Source organism: Rhipicephalus sanguineus, chromosome 9 (genome assembly GCF_013339695.2).
Source record: "Rhipicephalus sanguineus isolate Rsan-2018 chromosome 9, BIME_Rsan_1.4, whole genome shotgun sequence".
NCBI lineage: Eukaryota > Metazoa > Arthropoda > Arachnida > Ixodida > Ixodidae > Rhipicephalus > Rhipicephalus sanguineus.
In genome coordinates, this window is record NC_051184.2 from 42,055,182 (window position 1) to 42,080,462 (window position 25,281).

The 25,281-nt window shown below is 47.9% G+C and overlaps 1 protein-coding gene across 1 annotated transcript; it reads left to right on the forward strand.

Moving 5' to 3' along the window:
* The first annotated feature begins 17,343 nt into the window (after positions 1-17,343).
* LOC119405472 (uncharacterized) lies at positions 17,344-23,790 on the forward strand. The gene is made up of 5 exons (XM_037672305.2): positions 17,344-17,520; positions 19,320-19,485; positions 20,590-20,791; positions 22,404-22,689; positions 23,515-23,790. Exons 1-5 carry the CDS (start codon positions 17,353-17,355, stop codon positions 23,788-23,790), a joined length of 1,098 nt encoding a protein of 365 aa, XP_037528233.2. The 5' UTR covers positions 17,344-17,352.
* The last annotated feature ends 1,491 nt before the right edge of the window (positions 23,791-25,281 follow it).

The window sequence follows — 25,281 nt, forward strand, 5'->3', positions numbered from 1 at the left end:
AAGTACTTGTTGGGCTCACACTGTCTTACTGACCATAACAATATGGCCACATAGCGCGAAACAACGAAATAAGGGGGTTAAGCAGTGATGTGAGCACTAAGCGGAAACGCACCCTATCGAGGAATTAGTCAGCAGGAACTGCGTGGCACCCTTTTGATGTTTCACTTCTTTAGCGCACAAGCGAACAAGGACGAAAAACGACGCGGTCACAGCGCTGACTTCTAACATATGCTTTTTAGATGCGAAGCAGCTTTTGCGCTGGGCTGTGTCCGTAGTTCCATTGGCGACCGTCCGCTTTCTACCACTTAGCATAGCCATCTGAGCGCGCGAGAAGTCTTCTTCCTCTTGTTCTTCGACCGCCTCGATGATGATACGTGCAGAGCACTTTAGGGGCCCGGGCTGCCGTATGCTGTCCTAGCTTGGCGTAACGCAGACAAAACCACGTGTGCTGGCACACGCTAGCGCGTTCGGGCCTGTGTAAGGGGCTGGGTAAGACGCTGTGGCCTCTCCCCCTTACACTCTCTCAGCAATCACATGATGGCGTCGGGGAACAAGATTCTGCAGACGCGCGAGGAACCCGCGTGGCGTGCTCCAACAAGAGTTCGCGACGAGCAACAGCAACTACAGTGAATTCATGGTGGGCTCCACTTGCAAGGACGCGTTAACGTCGGGCAAGGTGCCCGTGGTGAATGGAACTGGGCCAAGCCAAACGACCGCCCACTTATCGGCCTACCGCTGCAACGGAGCCGGCAAGTCCCGACCGCAGCTGATTTCGTTCGCTCAAGCCACGGCTGAGGGCAGCATTTTAGCTGCGCGCGAGTGCGCTAGTCATGTGGTTCTTTTTGTATTTCGCGGGCTTTCGTTGCAGCTTGGAGAAAATGGTATACGTGAGACTTTCTTTATCGCAAATAATACAATTGGGGTTTCCCAAGACGCTCTCGAACTTTGCAAGTCGCTTGTCTTGCCTAAAGTCAATATTTAACAATATAGTTAAAAAATCCTAATTAACATATTAGTTATTTACCAAACAAAGAATTGTCTGTAGTGCGCAAGGTGACTGTCAGTAATTTGCTACTGATTTCACTCGCCTGCCTCTAATATTTTATTTTTTAACCCTTGGCTAAAGATATCTGGGACACTCGGTATATGTGCATTTAAACCTAGGAGTTTTAGTCACTGCCGCTGGTAGCCGTGAGGGTACTGGTAGTCATCCTCGCCGCAACGGCTACCAGCGGCGCTGATTAACACTCCTAGGTTTAAATGCACATATATACCCCATAATGTAGACGGGAGGATCACCGCCGCCGTATCTCAGTGGTAAAGCATCGGAACGCGTTATTCGAAGGTCGCAGGCTCGGTCCCTGCCGGTGGAAAGTTATCTATTCGTCCACTTTACTTTCTTCATATTTACATCATAAAACTACGAATAACACCCCCTATACTTTCCTTCGCTTGCTTGTCTCTTGGTTCTAATTATTTGTGTTGTATGGTCGAAAATGAACGTATGAACGGCAATGAGTCGTGATACACAAAACGACTACACAAGAAACACTCTCAGGGACGTGTGTCTTTGACAGCGCGCCTAATATCGCGCTATTGAGTTCGATATCTTTGTCATTAATAATAATAATATCTGGGGTTTAACGTCCCAAAACCACGATATGATTATGAGAGAGGCCGTAGGGGAGGGCACCGGAAATTTCGACCATCTGGGGTTCTTTCACGTGCATCCAAATCTAAGCACACGGGCCTCAGAGATTTTCGCCTCCATCGAAAATGCAGCCGCCGCGGCCGGGATTCGATCCCGCGACCTTCGGGTCAGCAGCCGAGTGCCATAACCACTAGACCACCGTGGCGGGGCAATATCTTTGTCATTTCACTTGATGAAGTGCGTACACATCCACACATTACAAGGATTTGAAGACGACTGTACGTGGCCTCATCTCCCAGCGGCGGAAACGGTGACCTGCTGTAATTGAATGGGAAATAGGTGAAAAAAGAGAGAGATCATATCGGACATCACAAAAAGCTATCAAGAAGGACTCCCGGTTCTATGCAGCATAGACCCACTGGTGCATTCTAGTATATAAAATTACAGTATCGCACTATACGAATCGCGTGTTTTCTCACGACATTTGAACACCGCCCATCAAAAACACATTGGACCCCATTGTAAAATTTCAAATGTTCTGGGAAACCACGCGCTTTTAAGTGCGATACTGTAATATTACTACAATGTTCCAGTGGGCCCCAGTATCTCCTTAATTGAACATGGAGTCCTTTTTATAGCTAGTTCTTTTCGTCAGATGGGATTTTTCGCTTGCCTATTTCCCATTCAGTTACGGCAGGGTGCCGTTGCCACCGACGAGGGATGGCGCTACGTGCGCACGTCCCAATATCCTGGTCGTGAACGCACGCGCTGTTATGCCAGGGCTCCCAACCCAAACTTCCTTGCTTTGGCAAGGCATTCAAGCTGGTAGAACGTCTGACGCAAGTGGTGTCAACATCGATAGACTGTCTGATGCAACCAACGTGCCTGATGCAAACGTGTGCCAACTAAAGCGGGAGTCTCATGCAACCCCCGGCAATTCCTGCGATGCGTCTGACGCAACCGACGGCAATTTCTCACGCAACATGCGGCAATCCCTCTCATCCACGGATCCGATTCCAGCCAGCGACCAACGGCGGTTCCTGATTGGAGGCTTCGAACTGGCTGATGCAATGAATCGGCCAGGGCTATAAAAGAGCCAAGCTGCACGGGGAGGGGGAACAGCGAGCGAAGAAATCCCGGGTCGTCGTCGCACCTCAGTGCGAGCCCCATAAGCTGTCGGCCCCAGTGCCGAATATGTAACGGCTCTGTTTATATGTATATAAATTTGCCTTAACTCACCGTCGCCTTGTCCGCTCCGTTTATCAGCTCTGCGCAGATGCAGCCGCAAGCTGAGACACCCGTTACCCAACAGCGCACGCACGCACTAACGAGCAAAGACGCAGGGGTGGCGACCTCGCGATGCCTATGCGTCACACGTCGACCCCGATGCCAGTCGTTCTGCTGTCTAGCCGCCAGTGACTCAGCCTCGCACGCAGTTACCACATCGGCAAAGCACTCGACGTTGTTCCGAGTGGCTCGCTACTCGCGCCGACTGATAAAGGGCCGAGTTGGCAGTACTCTCCGTTCTAGCGTGCGATACGATGAGCCAACACACACACACACACACACACACACACACACACACACACACACACACACACACACACACACAAAAAAAAACGCAACTAAGCTTTTTATTTTCTGAAACATATTGTGGCGCACCCAGCTGAGAGACGCCAAACGAGACGCTGCTGAAAAAACTGTCCAAAGATTGACTGTTGTCGTTATTACGTCCCAAAACCACGATGTGATGAGGGACGCCGTAGTGGAGGGCTCGAGAAATTTTGACCATCTGGTTTTCTTTAACAGGCACCTAAATCTAGGTACACGGGCCTCTAAAATTCCTCCTCCATCGAAATGCGGCCACCGCGGCCGCGATTCGATCCCGCGACTTTTAGGTCAGCAGTCGAGCACCGTAACCACTACAGCACCGTGGCGGCCAACAGCCTAAGGAAAGTGAGCCAGTTTACTATACCGCGCACCGCTAGGAAGAACGCGTTTCAAAAGGAGCGGGTAGCGTGGTTCACCACCCTATACCGCTGTGTATAGTTGAATTTTTTTTCTTTTCAATAATAGCGTGCGAGCGTACACGATACGCTGATGTCTAATATCGTCGAGAATCACTGAGATCAGCGATACGACGATCAGCTTCGCACAAGTTTTCTAAACGTGTGGTCACGTGAATTACGCTGACAGGGTTATGCAACTTTTAAAGTAGGCAGCGTAGCTAATGATCATAATAATTTTTGGAGTTTAACGTCCCAAAACCACCATTTGATTATGAGAGATGCCGTAGTGGAGAGACTACGGAAGTTTCGACCACCTGGGTGTTCTTTAACGTTCACCTAAATCTAAGTGCACGGGCCTCAAGCGTTTTCGCCTCCATTTAAAACGCGGCCGCCGCGGCCGGGATTCGATCCCGCGACCTGCGGGTCAGCAGTGGAGCACCATAACCACTAGATCACCGTGGCGGGGAGTAGACAACGTAGCAGACGGTGCGATCGCGCCTGAGTTTGCCTTGTGTGCGTCCGCATCGCAGAGCGGCTTCGTTGACCCCCCCCCCCCCCCCCCCGCCGATATTAGGAGCTACCGTATAGCCGTGCGCAGGGTTTCCCATTCGGAGGAGGGGGGTGGCAAAGCATCATCGCAGCTCCCCCCCCCCTCCCGGTTGGTTGAGTCGATGAGTCAAGAGAGACAATGGATGAAGCAAAAATTCAAATGAAGCGTTGACGTGCTTATCACAATGGCCTGACCTTGGTGCCCGGCTTTCTAGGGGTAACGATGGGAAGTAAACAGTTCTTGGAATGCGATAGCGGGGGCTTTCGGCCGCAGTTATGGTCAAAAACCAGTGTGGCAGTAATCCTGCTCTTTATTAACAATGACGGGACAGGTCCCACTGAATAAACGTAAGGGACAGACTTAGTAAACGTATGGGGCAGACAGCATGCCCATACTCCGTTTCATGGTCAGGTGCAACGCTGTAAAGGTTAGCGAGGCTTTTTGCAGTGGATGCGTTCGTAATTGAAGATGTTTTGGGCCTTACAAGCAAACAAACAAACAAACAAACAAACAAACAAACAAACAAACGCAGTTATACGTCTGTTATTATGAGGCTGGATCGCTTAGCGTCTATCTGCTTTCGCTTTTAAATGCGAAGCATTTCTTAGCGAACTTCTGCGACTTTGAGCGTATCTATCTATCTATCTATCTATCTATCTATCTATCTATCTATCTATCTATCTATCTATCTATCTATCTATCTATCTATCTATCTATCTATCTATCTATCTATCTATCTATCTATCTATCTAGCCGCCTACGACTTTGTGCTCTCCTGGCCGTTTCGTCAATTGGATGTATACCAAAATTGGTGTGTCATAACATGGCCTTATTACGAACATAAATGATAGGTCATATCATGAAAATCATGACACGCATGTCATGAACAGCATGATTTACATTCCACGGCCTTTGAGCTCCCTGGCCGTTCCGTTAATCGAATGTGTACCAAAACTGGTGTGTCATAACATGGCCTTACCACGAACATAAATGACAGGTCAAATCATGAAAATCATGACACGCATGTCATGAACAGCATGATTTACATTCCACGGCCTTTGGGCTCCCTGGCCGTTCCGTTAATCGGATGTGTACCAAAACTGGTGTGTCATAACATGGCCTTATCACGAACATAAATGACAGGTCAAATCATGAAAATCATGACACGCATGTCATGAACAGCATGATTTACATTCCACGGCCTTTGGGCTCTTGCGACCGTTCTGTTAATTTCATATATACCAAAATTGGTACGGCGTGACAAGAGTTCATGACGAACATAATGACAGGTCCTAACATGCAAATCATGACGCGCATGTCATGTGCAGCATGATTTACATGACATGGTCTCGGGGCGCTCGCGGCCGTTTAAATGAAGGGATACATACGAAAACTGGTATGACGAGACATTTCTGTATGACGAACATAACTGACACGTGCTAACATGAAAATCATGATATGCATGTCAGGTATGACATGATTTACATGATACGCTCATGGCGCACTCGCGGCCGTTTCGCTAGATTGATATACACCAAAATTGGTACTGTGCGATGTGACCTTATGAAGAACATGAATAACAGGTGGTAGCATCAAAACCATGATATCCATGACATTATGTCATGATTTACATGCCACGCTCATGGTGCATTCGCGTCCGTTTCGCTTGCGTGATATACACCAAAATTGGTGTTACGCGACACGACAGTATGACGAACGTAAGTGAGACGTGGTAGCATGAAAATCATGACATGCAAGTCATGTACGACCTGATTTACATGCCACGCTCATGATGCGCTAGCGGCAGTTTCAGTAGATTGATATACACCAAAATTGGTATTGCGCGATGTGACTGTATGAAGAACATGAATGACAGTTGGTAAGATGAAAACCATGACATGCATGTCATGTATATCATTACTTAATTGCCACGCTCATGATGCATTCGCGGCCGCTTCGCTAGCTCGATGTACACCAAAATTGGTATTGCGCGAAGCGACTGCATGACGAAGGTAAATGAGACGTGGTAACATGAAAATCATGACATGCATGACATGCACGACATGATTTACATGTCAAGCTCATGACGCACTCATGCCGTTTCGCTTGCTTGACATACACCAAAATTGGTATTGCGCGACGCGACTGCATGACGAACGTAAATGAGAGGTGGTAACATGGAAATCATGACATGCAGGTTATGTATGCCATGATTTACATGCCGCGCTCATTGTGCATTCCCGGCCGTTCCGCTAGCTTGGTATACACCAAAATTGGTATTGCGCGACGCCACTGTATGACGAACGTAAATAAAGGTGGTAACATGATAATCATGACATATGCATGAAATGTACGACATGATTTACATTCCATGCTCATGGCGCACTCGTGGCCGTTTCGCTAGATTGATATGCACCAAAATTGGTATTGCGCTATGTGACTGTATGAAGAACATGAATAACAGGTGATAACATGAAAACTATGACATGCATGCCGTGTATGTCATGACTTACATGCCACGCTCATGGTGCATTCGCGGCCGTTTCGATAGCTTGATATACACCAAAACTGGTATTGCGCGATGAGACTGTATGATGAACATTAGTGACAGGTGGTAATATGAAAAATCATAATATTCATGTCATGTATGGCATGATTTACATGCTCTACTCATGGTGCACTCGCGGCCATTTCGTTCCTTTGATATACACCAAAATTGGTATTGCGCGATGTGACTGTATGACGAACATAAATGAGAGGTCTTAACATGCGAATCATGTTATGCATGTCATGTACGGTATGATTTACATGCCACTGTCATGGTGCACTTCCGGCCGTTTTGTTAACGTGATATATACCAAAATTGGTATGGCATGACACGAGTGCGTGATGAACATAAACGACAGGTCATGCATTTATATACCAGAATATGCGTTTCATTGGCATGGTGTACACTAGATTGTACATGCATGCGTGCATGGCAAACATGCGATATATGGTGGACTAGATGCCATTGCATGAATGGTTTCATTTGACTCAAAGACAAAAAAGACGATGTATGCAGCTCTTTGCTGGCTGCTTCGCATTACATCGATTCCCATAGTGCGTGGGATCTGCCGAATTTTTTGTTATTTCATTTGCAGCCCGTCGCGACGCATCGCGCGTAGAATTGTGCTCGGCTCGCGCGAGCGTTTACAACGACGAAAGCCAAATACGAGACGCGCGGAGCTACATATTCTGCAGACCGAACTTCTTGCATAGCTTCCACAGCGTTGCACTTGATGTGTGAAACAGATTCCAGTACACTACCTCTCTTGTCGCACTGCCAACTCGAATAGAAAAAAAAAAACAGGAACCGACATGCAAATCTCGCTATCTGGCCATTTGTGGAAACGAAGAGTTGCGATAACTTCACAATGGAGAATATTTTCTATGCCGGTGAGAGCACAAAATAGATACGGAGGGCATATGAAAGATAAGTCGACGTTCCTCTGTCTGATTCGCGCTGCCACCAGTGATACCAACCGCCTGAAACAATTCTTTGAAACAAACAAAGAGGTTAGCGTGCCGCTTTAAAAATACCATGACCAAGCGCTTTCAGTTGCTGCAGTTTCTCGATAGCAACCAGCAAACGCCGGGAGGTGTGCCTAGAAATTTGCTTGAGGAGAACTTCTTCTTGGCCTAGTTGGTATTGCTTACTGCATGACATTCTGCCGCTAGTGAAAACAACACACACAAGAAAGACACGAACACGACAACATGGGTGGCACTTCCAAGTGATTTATTTCAAGCATGAGACAGGGCGTACATATACATGTGACACACACATGCGCAGAATAGCCGACAACATTGCCTAACATATCCAGAAAACAATCTAATCTCTGACGACCGCAGCGGTATCGACGTGACACTGATACATTCATCACCTAACTTATTAATGTAAAAGGTTTCTAATAATTCACGTGCCGTCTGATGCTTGCTCTTACCAAGAATCCTGACCTCATGAAATCGAGGTTCACATTTGCAGGCCTTACACTGCGCAGGAAGATGCGCAGTTCATTTTGTTTCTTTAGATTTCGGGCATGTTCCCTGGCTCGTATATTTAGACAGCGGCCAGTCTGTCCAACATAACACTTGCCGCACGTCAGTGGGATTTGATATACCACTCCTGTCTCACATTTGGTGTAGGCAGTAGCGTGTTTTACACCACAACCTGCGGTTATCTCAGCGGAGGTGCGAGGGCAGAGCTGAGACCGCTTCACAGGGGCTGAGAAAACCAGAGGAACATCATACCTGCCTGCCACCTTTTTGAGGTTGTGTGTTACCTTGTAGATATAAGGAACCACCGCAGGTCTTACGGGCCTCATATAGCCGTGCTTGCCACCGTCGGTTTCTTGCTACCTTTAATCTTCTGAAGGAGCGTCTCCAGCATTGACGCTAATAACGAACCTAGGAAGCCTGCCATAATAAGGCGGCACCTGACCTGTATGTAGTGATGCAGAACTATCGATGGTACTATCGATACTATCGATAGCTGACTCACTATCGAACTATCGATGGTGAAAAATACTATCGATAGCGCTATCGGTAGTAAAAAAATCGATGGTACTACCGATAGTATAAAATCAACAGCGCGGACTCAGTGCACAATAAACTTGGTTCCCCGCGCGCGTGGCACATAGTGGAGCCGGAGGAGCAGGCTGAAGGGCAAGAAAGTTGACATGCTTGTGTTCTTAACCAGAGTGCTTTGCAGACACATGATCATAAAGTCAAACTGTTCAGCTGTAGCGGATAGGAAGACGTTACATTTGGTGGGACTGCGCGGCTTCAAATTGATATTGCATTTTAGGATTTCAAAATAAGAAAAATATCATGAAGATAATTGTTAAGTGTAACTGGTTGCTTTCGGATACGAATTTATTGATGGATATTTTCCGCCATTTTCACTGCTGAAATAATTTCTCTGCCAAAAAATGCTCTTAAATTATGCGAAGCTGGTAGTAGGCTGTCGCAACTATTTTGGCAATATAGCCGGCCAACAACCGCATCATTATTCACACCACTATCGATAGTATTGTCACGTGGTTGTGACGGTGAAAAATGCTGCAGCAAGACTGGGAAATAAGGAAATCTTTATTTGGGCGAGCTTGTGCCCAGAAAATCAAAACTCAAAATACAAGCGATACATGCTGCGCACTGATAGCGGCGGGAGCAGTCGTCAGCCGTTGAGTAATCTGATCATCGATGGAACGCGTTGTCTTTTATACATCGGTCATCAAACCTTCCAGCGTTATGCTGATGCTCGCGTAAGCTCTCGAATAAACTTGACTATTCTTGTCCGGCGCGTAATCCTAACAGAATGATCTCAAGCAATTGTGAAGCTTCTCAAAGATTACGGCGCGGTCTGCGTCAAACGTTGCTAACAGTCTTTGTGGGTGAAACTCGAATACGTCAAAACAAAGCATGGCAATGCTTTGTTTGAACAAAACAAAGCAATGAACACGCGTGGCAGTAATATCGCTATAGTAATATTAACGATGATACTACCGCTTGCACTATCGATAGTTTGTCGATAGTAGCACTATCGATAGTCTGTTTACACTATCGATAGTTTCAAAGAAACTATCGATACTATCGATAGTCAATTTTCCGATAGTTCTGCATCACTACCTGTATGTCAAAGGCCGCCTGCATCTTGTGAAGGCATGATTTTTTCAGCGCGGAATCCAGTCAGAGCATAGCAACACCACGGTTTATCAACTTTGAGGTGGCCGAATCGAACGGCACCAACCCCTTATTTGCACGAGGCGAGTACTGCCAGCAAACATGACCATTATGAAAAATAAGCACTAGTCCAAAACTGTAATGAATTCAGGAGTGGTACTTCATGGGTGAAAGGAAGTCCTTTTCCATGCAGTCTAAAAAGGTTTAAAACATCGTCGTAACGGTCCGGTAAACCAAGTCGGTTAAAAACTATTGAAAAATCATCCACATATTTGAAAACCTTTAAAATACGGAGACCGTGGTGTTGCTCAAAAACATCGGCAAGCTGGCGATCGACACTAGCTAGGAAAATGTTACACAATACCAGTGCTCTACGTGAGCCGATGCAAATGCCGCGTCTTTGCAGGTACAACCCTTTGTAAAAAATAATAAAAGTGCTCTTTAGGTAAAACTCTAAAAGCGCCAAAAAATTATCCACCGTGACACCCTCTGTGTTTTGGAAGAGGATGGTTCCGTTTTTTTCAATGCATGACGTAACAGCTGCAAAAAGTTCATTGTGAGGTATCGAGTAAAAGAGATCCTCGATATCAATAGAGAAGGCAGTACCTATGCTGTGGCTGTCCTGAAGGAATTGAACGACCTCATGCTAATTGCTCGTCATAAAAGGGTTATTTATGTTTAACGAATTAGGTGCCTTTAACAAGTATTGGCTAACACGTAGTTGCCACGTGCCTCTATCACTGACTATCGTTCTAAATGGCACATCAGGCTTGTGTGTTTTAACAGTGAAAAACACATTCAGTGTAGACTTTTTCGCGTTAGTGATATCTATATAAAGCTTCGGAAGTTTAAAGTCTTTACACAATCTAATGGCCTTCCTTTAATTCTTGAGTCTGACTTCCTAACAGCTAAAAAGTTCTTTCCCAATGCCTTAGAGGCTTTATCACAGAATGTGGCCCGAGAAAGGATGACGAAGCGTGAATCCTTGTCAGCTTCTAAAATTATCAAGTTCTTGTCTTTGCAAAAGACCGCCGGGTGGGTGTCACATGTATATGCACTCCCTGTTTCACGCTCGAAATAAATCAGTTGGAAGTGCCGCCCATGTTGTCGTGTTCGTGTCTTTCTTGTGTTTGTTGTTTTCACTAGCGGCAGAATGTCATACAGCAGGGGCGTAGCCAGAAATTTTTTTCGGGGGTGGTTCAACCATACTTTATGTATGTTCGTGCGTGCGTTTGTATGTGTGCGTGCCTATATACGCAAGCAAAACTGAAAAATTTCGGGGGGGGGTTGAACCCCCCCAACCCCTCCCCCCCTTGGCTACGCCCCTGTCATACAGAAATTTGCTCTTTGGAAAAAGCAGCATTGAAATGATCTGTATTAATAAGAACGACGCAAAAGTTCTCGACATCGTGCACCTGTCTTTCTTAGATCCATCGGAGAATTCATTGTCTATTAGGGAATGTCCAAAAGTGCGTGTTTTTTAGGCTTCTAATGTATTTTCAGATGATTAAAAACAAAACAAAAAACGCCAGGCCTGCGTGGAGCGCGCAGCACATCCCCGTTGTGCTGACCTGATTAGACCCCTTACCGACCTTGCCTTGTCGCTGCTGCCTCGTTCGCCTCGCAACGTTTTTGTTTAAAATATACAAGTCCGTATTGTAGACGTGCCTTTGTTTCTGTTTACTCGTGAATACGCAAAATTATCACGCAAACGACGCCCGCGACGTCTACAATCACATCGTAGTGGGCGCGAAACTAAACCACACACTCGTTGCGCAATTAGCATTGTTTTACGCCTGGTTGTTATTTTACTCTTCTGCCACGCTCTATTACACATGTTAACGCGATTCCTTGCCCGACATGACGCCTGTATAGGGTCTTTTTGCAAAGGAGTTTCAAGTACCAGCGTAGCTCTGTGTAGAATACTCGACTGTCTCGCAGAGGGCCCGGGTTTCAATGCCACTCGATCCTAGTCATCTTTTTATTTTTTTCTTATTTCGCGCGATAGTGGTTAAGGACACCGGTGGCGACGGCGGACAACTACATGACTACCGTTGTGATCTGATAACAGCTTTCGCTGTAAAATGGTATATATACTAACTATACTTTTCGGCAACAAATCCACGGCACGAACTAATTAATGTTCAGGTAAATGCTTTCGTTCTCCGATATCTGTCTTTAGTGTATACCACTTCTTTTGTACTTCAAAACTCCCCCATCACTTTACCTAGTGTAGGGTGGCTTACAGGGTATGCTGAACTTCAGGGGTGTAGCCAGAAATTTTTTTCCGAAACGGGGGAGGTGGGGGTTCTACCATACTTTGTATGCTCGTGCGTGCGTTTGTATGTGTACTTTATACGCATGCAACATTGAAAAAAATTCGGGAGATTTGGACTTGTTTCGTTTTTACTCGGTGCACGTGAAGTGCGTAGGCGCTATTATCGCGTGGAGCTGCGCGCCGAGACGGGACAGAATATGAAAGGAAGCACACATACACAGCGCTGTATGTGTTTTACATTACATTTTTCATTAGCGAGTTTTAGTATAGCGGAAAACAGCAAACGCAAGGATTTAGCGTTAGCGTTAGCGTTGCGTGCTCCTAACCGCGCATGAGCAGAACGTAAACGTAGCCCGAGCTCTTACGTACGAACGCTATTTCTGGAATATAGCGTTCAACGCTAACGCACGCAAGAGATCCCGTACGTAAGGCAAGATGGCGGTGCCTGTTGAAGCGAGAGCCGTCCACTTCGAATCTTTGTAGCCGTCGTCCTGCATTATTAAACCTATTCATTCCCTAATAAAGTTCGTGTTTGATTTAGATTTGAGTAATGAGGCTTCGCCAACCGTGTACCGCCGATAAAATAGCTCCGTTTTTGAGATACAAAGTAAATTTGCGCTGCAGAAGGCTTAGCAATATTTGTTTGCAAGGTTCGCTCATGTTTTCTGTAGCAGCGCAGAGATGGCGACGCTGTCTTTAGTCGCCTCTTTCCAAGATACGGCCACAAGTCAAGCAGATACATGTCAAGCGTCGTTTCCCTTCATGCCTTTAGCGGCAGTGCATGAATGTGACGCGTGATGCGTCCCAGCTTAAAAAGGCCAAGTAATAGGGGTCTTGACGAGTTCTCGAACGCGGCATGTCGACAGAAACCAGTGTGTCAGAACTCAACACTTCTGCAAACGCAACATGGAGACGCAACAGTGGTGACTTTGGATCAGCTCGACTTGGTGGCGCTTTTGTGGATTCTACAGTGCATTTAGTGTTTTTATGTCTAGATGGCGCCGTATGTGCTTGCGTTAGCGTTAGCGGGAATGCCTTCCGCTGTACTAAAAGACCACCAGTTGGCACGCAGCGCGTTCTGTTTTAGCGTTAGCGTTGAGACGCACGCTAACGCTAACGTAAGCGTTTCCCGCTATACTAAAACTCGCTATTGTAACGTTACATTTTTCAACGTTACAACTCACGCAAAGCGGGTCTGCATGTCTTAGGCCGCGCATGCTCTTGGGTACACCACGCAAGACCTCGCAATCACTGCCAGGTGTCGCCCCCTCAGAGCAAGGCAACAAAGAGCGTTAAAAGAAAAGCCAGAGAGGCACAGAGGATTTACTGGATGGCAGCTGTGGAGAAAAAACCGGCTTTTTACGTCTATATATGTGATACAAACTGTAGACGCCTGAAACAAAAGCGCGTGCATGTATCAGCCTTAAGTTTTCGCGTTTCAATCCTTGAGTAATGTATACTACGTCATAGCACCTTAGGTACCACGCTTAAGAATGCACGCAGCTCGCGCGTCTCTCTCGTTCCTTATTGCTTCGCCTGTTTGGCTCTGAAAAAAAAAAAAAAACGCTGCTACACGTGAAGTGTCGTTGAAAGATATAGTTAACTTATACACCGAACGAAGCAATGGCATGGCAGCACACACATAGTAAGCTCGCGGTCGTTCCGTATGTTTTTCGTATTCCGCGGTGTTTCAAAGCGAGGCTGTATAGATGCACATACGTAGTCGTAACTGTGAGCTGCAGAGACGTACCGGCGCCGCTTGACGGGATGCGCTCGCACGGGAAAGGCGGTCGATGTCTTCGAGAGGGCGTCACCACGGTTCTGGTACCGCGGCTGCCACACCCGCCTTGAGACACCCTGCACACTCGCACCGCTGGAGTCAGCTACTCTCTGTGGATGAGGCCACTTACACGGAAGTCAACGATGTGTAGATAAGAGCCGCGCGCAGCGCTCGCCGCGGCCCGTACGTGTTGATAGCGCGCGGTTCTAGGGATGATGTCAGCGCTGGCGTACTCCTTGCATTTGTGGGTGGCAATGACTGTCGCATCGGCGCAGCTGAGGAGTGGGTGGGCTGGGGATTTTCAACCTTCTCTTCCCTACCCCGCCTGTAACTTTTCAGTTTTGCACGCGTTTCTATCAGGGCCGTACCCAGGAATTTTTTTCGGGGGGTGTTTCTGTGCAGAACGGCTAACTTTGGCCAATGGTGGTCACTGTGAAGGCGTGAAAGTATTTTAGTGTCACCCGAAAACGTGAAGCATGAAAAAATTTCGGGGGGTGTCAGAACCCCCTCAACACCCCCTTAGTTACGGCCCTGGTTTCTATACACGCAAACATACAAACGCACGCACGAGTATACATAAAGGTTGACACGAGCAAACCTAAATTATGCTCGCACAGGTGCGTCCCGCTAAAATTGCTCCATCCTTCACGCCAATAAGTACAACATATAATCTGTCCGAAATCTTTACAAATGCTCCTCCTCATTCAACTCCTGCGCCTACTACTACTAGTAATAAAAAAAAAGTAATGCGCTATTAAGTATATATTAATAAGCTCAGGCACAGCCTACGCGCTTCCATCTGGCATTAATGATTGTTTATTTACTAATTAACACTCTACCTTATTAGTTCCTGCTGCGTGGCAACTAAATCGGCACTGAGCACACATTTGAGTCAACCCATTGCGATAGATTAGCATGATGAGGTGTCGCGCTACCGAACTGTAGGTCGCGCGTTCGATTTCCACTCACAGCGGCCGCTTTTCGATGGGAGCGAAATGCAAGAACACCCGTGTACTTAAATTTACGCCAACGTTAAATGACCGCAGGTGGTCAAAGCTAATCCACGTATAACCCCGGTAATTATTAATTAATATACATTTAAGGATCCCCTAAACTACTCCCAGTTCAAAGACGATAGAATGATTTCTTTCTCACATTCACTACCCGTCCTAGAGGCGCTGTCTCCTCCTCGCCGCTTATTTCTCCATAAAACACGTAAACAATGTCAGCACTAAACGTTGATCATGTCAGCATTTCGCGCTTTTCAGCTGCGCGCTTTTATCTCCTCTCGAGCAGTTGAAAACGCACAAACCGAAGTGAAATCAGCTGATCTCGCACGATAGCCATGCGAGACAAAGGCAGAACGAGGCATGTGAGTGCGTGGGAGAGCAGGGCAGGAGACAATTCACAACCGATATCCCTCGTATATGGACCAATCGAGAACTTATTTCCTCATGACTTCACGTGAACTGACTGTGCTGGCGTCGCGAATTGGGCCGTAAAGACGGTAAACGCCAGGAGAGGTCGTTCTTTGTATTTTTAGATGTAGTTTAGGGGCTCTTTAAGTCTTCTTTTGACTTTGGAAACATCCCAACTGTTTTACGGGCAATACGATAGTGTGCGTGGTATTCGCGACAGAACATTTAAAAATAACTAGCGCGCGATGGACGGAGGCAATAGGGGCCCCAGGAGAGTTTACAGCAGCCAATTTAACGCGCAGACACCTTCGTTCCCTGCGCCGTGTAGGTGTCCAGCGACAATCGAAGTATATGGCAAGCGAATGCGAAAGCGATGCGAGCAGGGCCCGTTAACGCTAGCGCGTTTCGCTTCTAAAGGTAGGAACTTTAGCGTCCTCGAAGTCTTTTTTCTTTTATTGCGATAGCAATTATATGGACAGTCTCGACGGGTTCTTGCCGTCACCGTCATGTCCCTCCCGTATGAAGTCCAAGTTGATAAGATCCCCCCCGCGCATCTAATTATGTTCTACCGCGGGTAAAAGCGCGCCAGCCGGGGCGACGAACGCGGCCGAAGCAGAGATCAAACGAGCCGGCCCATTTCCGTCGCTCGGAGGGCGCATCGGATGACATCACCCCGCTCGGGAGGCCTGCTGTCGAAGCAGACAGGGAACTCCCCGCCCATCTTTAACGAGCATGAAAAAACGCATGCGCCCTCCGTCACTCGGAGGGGGGGGGGGGGTGTCGCGCTAGCAGCAACTTTTGTCACGATCGCTGGCACGCGCGCTATCTGCGGAGAGCATCTCTCCCTGGAGCGGCAGTATTCTCTTACACTAGCGTTTTGTAGTTACGCGAGATCGGATACAAAACAGGTAGCTGCCACCCTCACTTCTTATAACACTACAATTTGTAGCTATCGCACTTACTGCTTCGCCCTTGCGGTGAAACTGTGACTATTTCTTTTACTTTACAGATGGCTCACGCCTATTAAAATAGATGGGCCAAGAAATTGTGATTTAAGATATTTAGGTGAACATAGAATACATCTACAACTGATAAATGTTGTATAGACGAAAACAAGGAACGAATAACAGAAAAGTGAAGAAATTAAGAAAAAGCCCTTGGTTCACTTAAAAGCTCCGCAATAGCTTATTGGACATCCGTGTTACAATGGGCTAGCGAGGAAGCTCCCAGAGAGTGAACAGCCATAAGGGAAAGGTTCAATTCAATTCGCTAAAATGATCCTGCAGAAACCACACAGGGTCTCTTATGCACCCTCCTAGGACGACTCGAAGGCGAAAGCGATTTTCTTTCTTTTTTCAGTTATTGTGGTTATCCACGCCTTCCCCCTCCCCCACCCCCTCGCTCCTCTTCCCTTTTAAAGCTGTCTGCACCTAACGTGGTTTTGCACTGCCTTCAAGATCGGTATCATTGCAAGTTTTCTGCTCCACACCTGGTTATTCACTGGCTCCGTGATCGGTCCACCTTTGACCGAGGGACGATTTCGTGCGACGACGCCGTCATGTGGAGTCGTGTTATGTGGCGTCATAATGGCGCCACAAATGTTGTCGATGTGTGACATCATGATGACGCCATGTCGTGACGTCATCACGTTATGATTTTTTTTTTTTTTGCATCACTCGCGTTGGCGCCGATGGTCACTCTTCGCGTTTGCTGAGACATCTAAGGCTTTCGTCTCGGTAAGGTATTGTTTCTCACTAAAGACAAGCTGCGTCATTGTGCGATGTTCGGTTAACTGTGAAAGAGGAAGCGAGCGAACGGGCGCGTGGCACAGTGTCCCTCGTGCTCACGTTCGCAGAAGAAGAAAACTACTCTTGCGGTGCGGTCGTGTTCTGCTTCGCTGGAACGCCTGGAAGCGCCACGCCAGACTGCTGCTGCACCCGCCATGGACGAGAGCCCGCTCGCCTCCAAGGACTTCTTGGTGGAGAGTGTCCTCGACCACTTGGAGACCGAAGAGCTGTTCGCATGCGCCGAGGTCAACCGGCTGTGGCAGTCGGTCGCCCTGTCCTTGCTGCGCCGAAAGCTGGTCTCCGTCTCCGTCTGCTGCGCGCCGGTGAGTCGCGTCGCCGTAGTTTCTGGTACGAATTCATATAGAGCATTGATCTCAAGCTCACCTCAGCTAGCGGGCCGCTCTCACGAAATTTAGTCCAGCTAGGCCGGGACAGTGAAGAAAGTTGAAGCGGAAAAGGGGGGGGGGGAGGGGGGATTGAGTAAAATGTCAGCTAACGTTGCCATTTGAAAGAAGGTTCTTCCCATATCTCATATATGGGTAATTTCTGAAAGGGATCGGGGCTCAGAACTCGAGAAACTTATCGATACCGATCTCCAGAATCACCAAAATCTGGGCGGCGATTCTGAAGTATAGCTTTCGTCGAACATTTATGTCTCAGCATGTTGGACACGTGGGGTGCTTCACGAAAAATATGGGACGAATGCAGTCCAGTCATGTGCGGGCTGGGCCGCTTAGTAAAAGGTGCACAGCCCGCATGCCGCCCGCGTGCTTGAGACACCTGATCTAGAGGAAGGTGGTGAAGCAGTCTGCTGATATGAATAACTGAAGTTTTGTGCCGTTTCGGACTCCAGGCAAGTACTGGCATCATGCAGTCGGCGACAGTTGGGGCTCCGACCTGATGTAGCTTGTGTGGGAACGTGGGTTAGGACGCTTCCACGACCCTCAAGACAGACGCCGGGACCAAAACGTCCAAAGTTTAATCACATTCCATGCAACAGAAATCAGGTTTGACTGCCGGACAGCCCGACAGCGCGCACGAGAGCTCGGACCATACCGCGCGCTACAGCCATCTCGGTCGTCCTCCACGCAGTCGGCGGGAAGGGCCCGTGCAGTATTAGAATATTTTAGTTGCGTAAAAATCTTGGATATCAATGCTCAAGCACGCCACCACTTCTCTATACGGAGCCAATCAGAAAGCTGACAGTATAACTACGGGCGCGTACTGCAGTATTTCATGATTGACAAGGTGTCATATGCCTATGCGTCCGTTTAGTTTCGGTGCTACGTGGCTGATCACTAGTTCGTGCGCCTCTTCTTGGCGTTATTTGCTCTTGTTGTCGCGGTTAAGTGTTCTGTTTAATAGGTAGCAGCAAGGGACGTTAGGGAACATGACGGACGAGAAACAATGTCGGCCCAAACACGAGGCACACAAGGAACTTCTTGACAGCGTAGAACCAGTGCTGATCGGCAAACGTGTAACTTACGAGGCGCGCGAGCTCGTGTGCATTCTGTTAGAATCACTGCGGTTGTTGGTCAATGGTTAAGCTTGAGAGTAGAAGCTTGGGCAAGTTGGTAAGGATACACTTGGAATGTATTAACAGCGCGTACAAGATTAGGAAACCGAGTACAGCACAAGCGTAGGCAAAGAGCGTTGAAAGAGCGCTCTTTGTCTGTGCCCAAGGAAAAGGAGTAACCGCGCGAACAACGAGACAAGAAAGAGATGGACTAAACACTGCACTGTTACTCGTTTTCTTTGGACATGTACCAACCGGGCTAAGTAAGAGTTAACGTTTAGTTCAGCTCTTCGCCTATTCTTCTGTCCCGTTTTCTTAACTTGTATGCGCCGTTAATACCTTCGAGCTTGAGGTTTCGATATCACGCTGTCCACTGGAGCTATTTTTTTGGACACCCTTAGTAAATGTTTCAGCACCCCCCTCCCCCTCAACCCCCTCTCGCCTTGCTCCCTGCGCTCAGTACAGAGCGTCTTTCTCCCCCTGTGCTCAGTAAGAGAGCGTCAGAATGCACGATGTATCATGTAGGCAAACGACAGGTTGAACGATGAAACTGGGTTCGTAGCACTACCAAGCGGCTTTATAAGACGGCGCGGTGCCTTCGCGCAGGACAGGGAGCGCGCCGTCCCCGTCTCTGCGCTGGGCAGCTCGCACGTGTGCGTGGACATCTTCTGCTCCAAGTTCGCTCGCTACCGAAACATCGCGCGCCTGGCGGGACTGCGGCCGTCGTTGGTGTTTCTAGCCTATCACGCCGACCTGAACGAAGACAAGCGAGGTAAGTGTGTACGTCGGCGCCGGCAGGGGCTGGCGTAATGTCGGCCGCAAAAGTTGGCGGGATCTGCAACGCGTGGCCAAGCGAAAACCAGAGTTTCTGTATATGGCTCGTTTGCATATACAGTAACTCTATATATGGAAAACTTACGGAAAACTAGAGTTACTGTATGTGCTACCTTTAGGTAGCAGAGTTGCGCAGAGGTCTGGCTAGCAACCAGAACTATGCCGTGAAGTCGCACTCCGTTTTTGCAGGTGACATGCTTACTGTGTCGCCGATTAACATGGCTGGCGTGCCGAAGACCGGCTATAAACAGTGACTATCGGTGACTAGTGTTAATTTAGTTCGCTGCAGCGGCGGCGTCGAGAAATAAAAAAAAAACTTGGCCGGAGCGTCAGCTTCTCCGCAACGCATAGTTGCTAGCGGCGTTTGGAAGAGAGATGCGCAACTCTGCTACCAGGTATCATACAGTAACTCACGAAAAACTGCATTGCCGCGCCACCTACGGTCATAAGCCGTGGTGTTGAAGCTATCGGCCGTGGCCTCCGCGATTAGCTCCGCTAACTCGCCGTTGCCGGAACTGATAGCGTCCACAGCTGATAGCCTCAATACCACGCCGTGTGACGCTAGGGGCGCAGCAATGCAGTTTTCCGTCGCTTCGTCACTCTAAGCAGATCCCGCAAATTTTTGCGGCCGACAGCACATAATAAATATCTTTCTGTGACGCGAACGCCGCAAAGACGCCGCTCACGGGGTCACTGCGTAATTTTTAGCTTCGTCATTCTTGTAAAATTCTTGTAAACAATAAAACTGGTTCGAAATCGATATTTACTGTCAGGATAAATACTGATAATTGAATTAGTTCATTGAAGGAGTAGACGGTTTTCTTATGAGTAACTGCGATCGCTGCGGCACCTGGCGGAACAGATCTCAACCACGGGCTACTTTCAACGTGGCTTCTAAGATCCTCTTTGGCAGTGCGACGAAGCAGTTAACCCGAGAAATACATCGGGACACACGAAGGCCGACGTGCGAGTGCTTCTACCAGATACCCCAGTAAAGGATAAGGGTCCCCTCCAGAATTTCCTTTTTTTCTTTTTTTCGCAGCTGTGGGGCGCCTGCGCGAGTTCTTGCCTCCAGACTCCGTCATCGTGTATTTCAAGCTCGAGCTCGTCCGAACCATCTACGACACAGATGACGTCATCCACGAGGGCATCTTCGGCGAGTTTCTGTTCCAAGCAGAGGAAGAACTGCCCGCAGAGACCGATGAACAGATGCGCCAACAACCGCCGGATGGTGCCGTTCTCGGGTGAGTCGCTATTAACGGTCATTATAGTTAACCCTTTCAGACGCCACCTATGAAGAACTGTCTGTAAATGCGCCAAGTCGACACAACGTTATTCCAAGGCACATGATATTCTATTGCAACAAAAATAATGTCGTAATGCTTTAATTTATGTGTGTTAATGTAATTAATTCTAATTCAATTGTAATGAAATATCTTTTCATTGTGAAGTCATTCATGCTTCGTTTTTGCATTAATGGAACGAAATCTTACGCCAGAAATATAGTGAACATTCGTTTTCGGTTATGTCCATTTGGAGCGAAGAAAAATTGTACTTTTGACGTGGCTCGCCGGAAGGGGCAGGTCGAACGACTCCTCGAACAGTGTAGTGCCTTCAGTGTACTGATCATATACAACAGTACACTGCAAAATGAAGTTCAATGAAGACACATTTAATATGCAGGAGGTTCATTTCATTCAAAGCTCAATGTATCTTGCTCTCTCTTAGCCCCTAGTCGTTACAAATTGCAAAAACAAGTGGTGCACACCGTTGTGTACACAGCATGTCAAAGGGTTAACGCCGTGAGCACCGAAATAGCAGCCTGTTCGAGCCAATGTACTAAGATGTAACTGTGCAGTAGGGCGATAATTAGTTTTTCTTAAATTTAGTGTGTCACAAAGTCCGGAGGAGCTCAGTAGTTTTAATAGGGTATAGAGGGCGCGTCACGCACCGTACCGCCGCGAGCTAAGTACGAAGGGATAGAATAAGAGAGCTGAGCTAGTTGCGTGTTGAGAGGAGGAAGAGATGGCTGGACAGGTGATACTTTTCTGTAAAGCGCTTCACCCTTCAGCTCAAACTAATGAAGCCGAATTTTTTAAAGTATTGGGGATTAGGAACAGCGAAGGCAAAATAGACTTTAAGAGGGCAGAAATAACTAAGAGGAGGTTATCTGGTGGCTAAAATCAAGGAAGAAATGAAATTTAGCCTTACACTGCATAAGTTAGTACTGCACTATATGTAATGCGTACTATTTACTGCTAGGTGGCGTGGGCCACCGACCAACGAAGAGTACAGCCCTATCTATCCATTTATCCATTTGTTCGTCAGTCCGTCCGTCATGCCGTATATGCAAGCAAGAAACGTTTAGATTATTAGCGCCAACTCCTCTTGCCACTGTGGCCATCACGAGGTGTTTAACTCATCGAACGCTTCAGTATGACCACGCGAAAATCGCCAGCAAACATCTTCGATAAACCTTCTCATGAATGCCTTTTGTTTGCCATCAGAGACAAAGTCGGAAAGAAGAAAACTGAGGCAGAAAAAAAGAAAACTGAGGCAACATTAAAAGTCTGTTTTCCGAGAACAAGAATTATTTTTTTCGGCGGGTCGGTATGCGCGGATCCCGGGGATTCCATCTCAGTGTAAGCTCTTCTACTACAAGGTCACACATAAACGGGAAAATGTTAACTGCGCGAAGAAGGCAGGACGAGAACAGGAACACAGACGCACACATGAAGCGTAGATGTTCCTGTTCCCGTGTTCCTGTTTTCGTCCTGTCTTCTTCGCGCAGTTTAAAATTTTGCTGAATATTTGAACTGACTGCAGGCCGTCGTCCTTGCCATCTTGCACGAACAGCCGCGAGCGGTGGCGGCGACCACGTGTCGAGGACGCGCAGACGGCGCCGTCGCTGGACGTTGCAGCCGCCCTGCCCGGTCCGTCCACCTCGGCGGCCCATCCTCAGTTTCCGTGGGCCCGCCGACACCGTCTATCGTCGGTGGTGGGAGGCGAGGGTGGCGCCGTGTTCCGCAACGTGCTTCCCGGCGTCCTCGTATTCAAGTCGCTGCGCGTCACGGAGGCCAACATCGAGGGCAACGCGGTGACGTCGTACTTCGTGGAGGAGGCCACCAGAAGGACCGTGCAGGTACACATAGATTGGAATATGTGGTACGGGCATGCGTAAGACTACGAGATGACAAAATCGTACAACGCTCACTGACATCTTAACGAAACCTGCAGACAACGCTGTCACGACTAAATGAATGGCATCATGAAAAGAGAGGACAATAAAGTGGCGAACACGAGCAGCAATGCCTTTCCTCTTAGGAAGACGAGGATGGAGCATCTGCTCTTGCGAACAGCTCTGAATACAAACCCTATCTTGTCGCGCCGTGGTCCCGTGTTCTCTTCCCGCACTGCGACAATATGAAGCTGAGGAAGGTACAAGGGACATTATTTGTACGTTTTAACTGTCGTGTAGTGATTATCACATAATTTGAAAATAATTAAAGTGTAGGAAAAATCAACTTGCCGCAGGTAGGGACCGAACCTGCAACCTTCGGATGACACGCCCGATGCTCTACCAATTGAGCTACAGCGGCAGTCGCTTTCCCGTTTGCTTTATCGAGTATTTATGTACATGCAAACCTGGGAGCAATGATGGCGAGTGTGGAACACCTTTCTTTTTTGCCAGCTGGCGTCACGTAGCACATGACGCCAGCCTGTTAAAGAAAACGAGCCCTTGATACTACTCCCCCCACCCCCTCCTTCCATCTTTCGTTCACTGACAACTAGAAAGACTGCGGGAGAAACTGCTTCAAAAAATCGTTACGCGCACAACTCGTGCTTTTTCGCTTCGAGAAGCGGTACCGTTGGAGATATTGTCACGGCGAACTTAGAAAGTTCATGGTGCTTTGGGCTTCTTCAAAAGAAGCACACAAGAGCCACACATTGCGCTCTTACCTCGCAGATAACGTCTGCTGCCGTCTTCGGCGCCATGTCGAGCAGCCAACTGGACCCCTTCATGCGGCGGCTGAGCGATCAGTTCGGCTCCACCGGCAACACCATCGCGGTGGTGTTTCCTCGAAACCAGGACGAGGCGCTCGGAGAGCTGGAGGCCTTCGAACGATGTTTCCCGTCGGTGCCGGCGTTGGCAAATCAGGCCACTGAGTTCAACGTGGATGGTCCGTACGCGCCGATGGGCAGGCTCAAGCTCGTACTGCTGCTCATCAAGCTGCTCGACTGACCCGGTAAACGGCACGCATATCGATCTCTTAGTAGTGGCTCCAAACACGGTTAGGTAAACGTGCAGAGAGAGAGGAGAAAAGGAATACCATTTATTTTGGTTGCCAGCAGATTAGATGGCAGCCTAGATGGCAGCCAGAAGCGCCTAGAGAGAGCCTAGATGGCAGCCAGAAGCCCTTGAGATCTGGCGGTGTCTTCGGCCTGCTGGACGGCCATGAGTTGATCCTCAGGGGTCGGGTTGAGCAGCACAATCTCCCATTGCCTCCCATACTGAACTTTTCGGCCCTGTCGGGGCGCTTGTGGGCAGGCCCAAATAATATGATTTAGCCCCCTCCCCTTTTCTTGGAAAAGTTTGCATTTGACCAAATATTGTTCTGGATAATAGCGATTATACATCACCGGTGTTGGATACATGTTGGTTCGTAGGAGGCGCCATGCCACCGCGTGCTGCTTATTGAGTGATGTGCGGGGGGATACATAAATGGAACCTTTTTAATAGTTAGTGATATAAACATGCGCACAGGGGGCGCACTAGTGGGGGGAGGCATGGCCCTTAACCATTTAAGAAATCCGGGATGACTTGAACCCATAATGTGACGATGAATGCTGCATACTTTCCACGCCATGCTACTTACGGTAACTTAGTGCGCTTTCATAATCAGTTCTTCCTATTCTTATTTTTGAACAACGCACTATCGTCTCTTCTTTCCTCTCCAGACAACGGGACCTTCGCAGAACTTGGTGGTCAAGTCCTACGTCACCCGCTGACTGCGCCTTATTAATGACGCTATTGATTGTTTGTAAATTAGAAATCGCGATAAAGAAAAAAGATGATTGCGCCCTATATGCGTTGCTCCTTGACGTTATTTGATCGTCTCTCGAATATTCTTATTCGCAGATACGTGAAGCTATAGTGTTATAGTCCAGCAGCTTTCATGTCGTAAAATAAATGTTTTTTCTAAGCGAACCTGTGGCACTTGAGCCTTTATCTATCTATCTATCTATCTATCTATCTATCTATCTTACGCCTGGGTGCTCTCATGATCGCCTCCTTAACTTTGTGTAGACCAAACTTGGCATGGGACGGTAAGAGGATTTGACGAATATGACTGTCGGGTTGTGACTTGAATAACGTGAAAACCCCTGTTGCGCACGTCTGCAAACCTTTCCTCCAGACACGTGTGGCACATACCCGTTTACCACGGGCCGCGGTGTACGGGTATGCGCCACATGTGATTGACAGTTTATATCTACCCAAGATCGGCGAGAACAGACATTTGTAATATAAATGAGAGAGCGTCAACAAAAACCGACATCGGCAGCGTTGACGAGACGAATGGTAAGAATAAGAATTAGGATCCCAGCAGGAATCGAACCCAAGCATTCTGCGTGGCAATGAGGTATTCTACCACAGAGCCACGCCAGGTCTGTAAACTGGTTTGGAAAAACAGCCTATGCGGGCGTAATGTCGGTGTAACGTCAATTGTGGTTA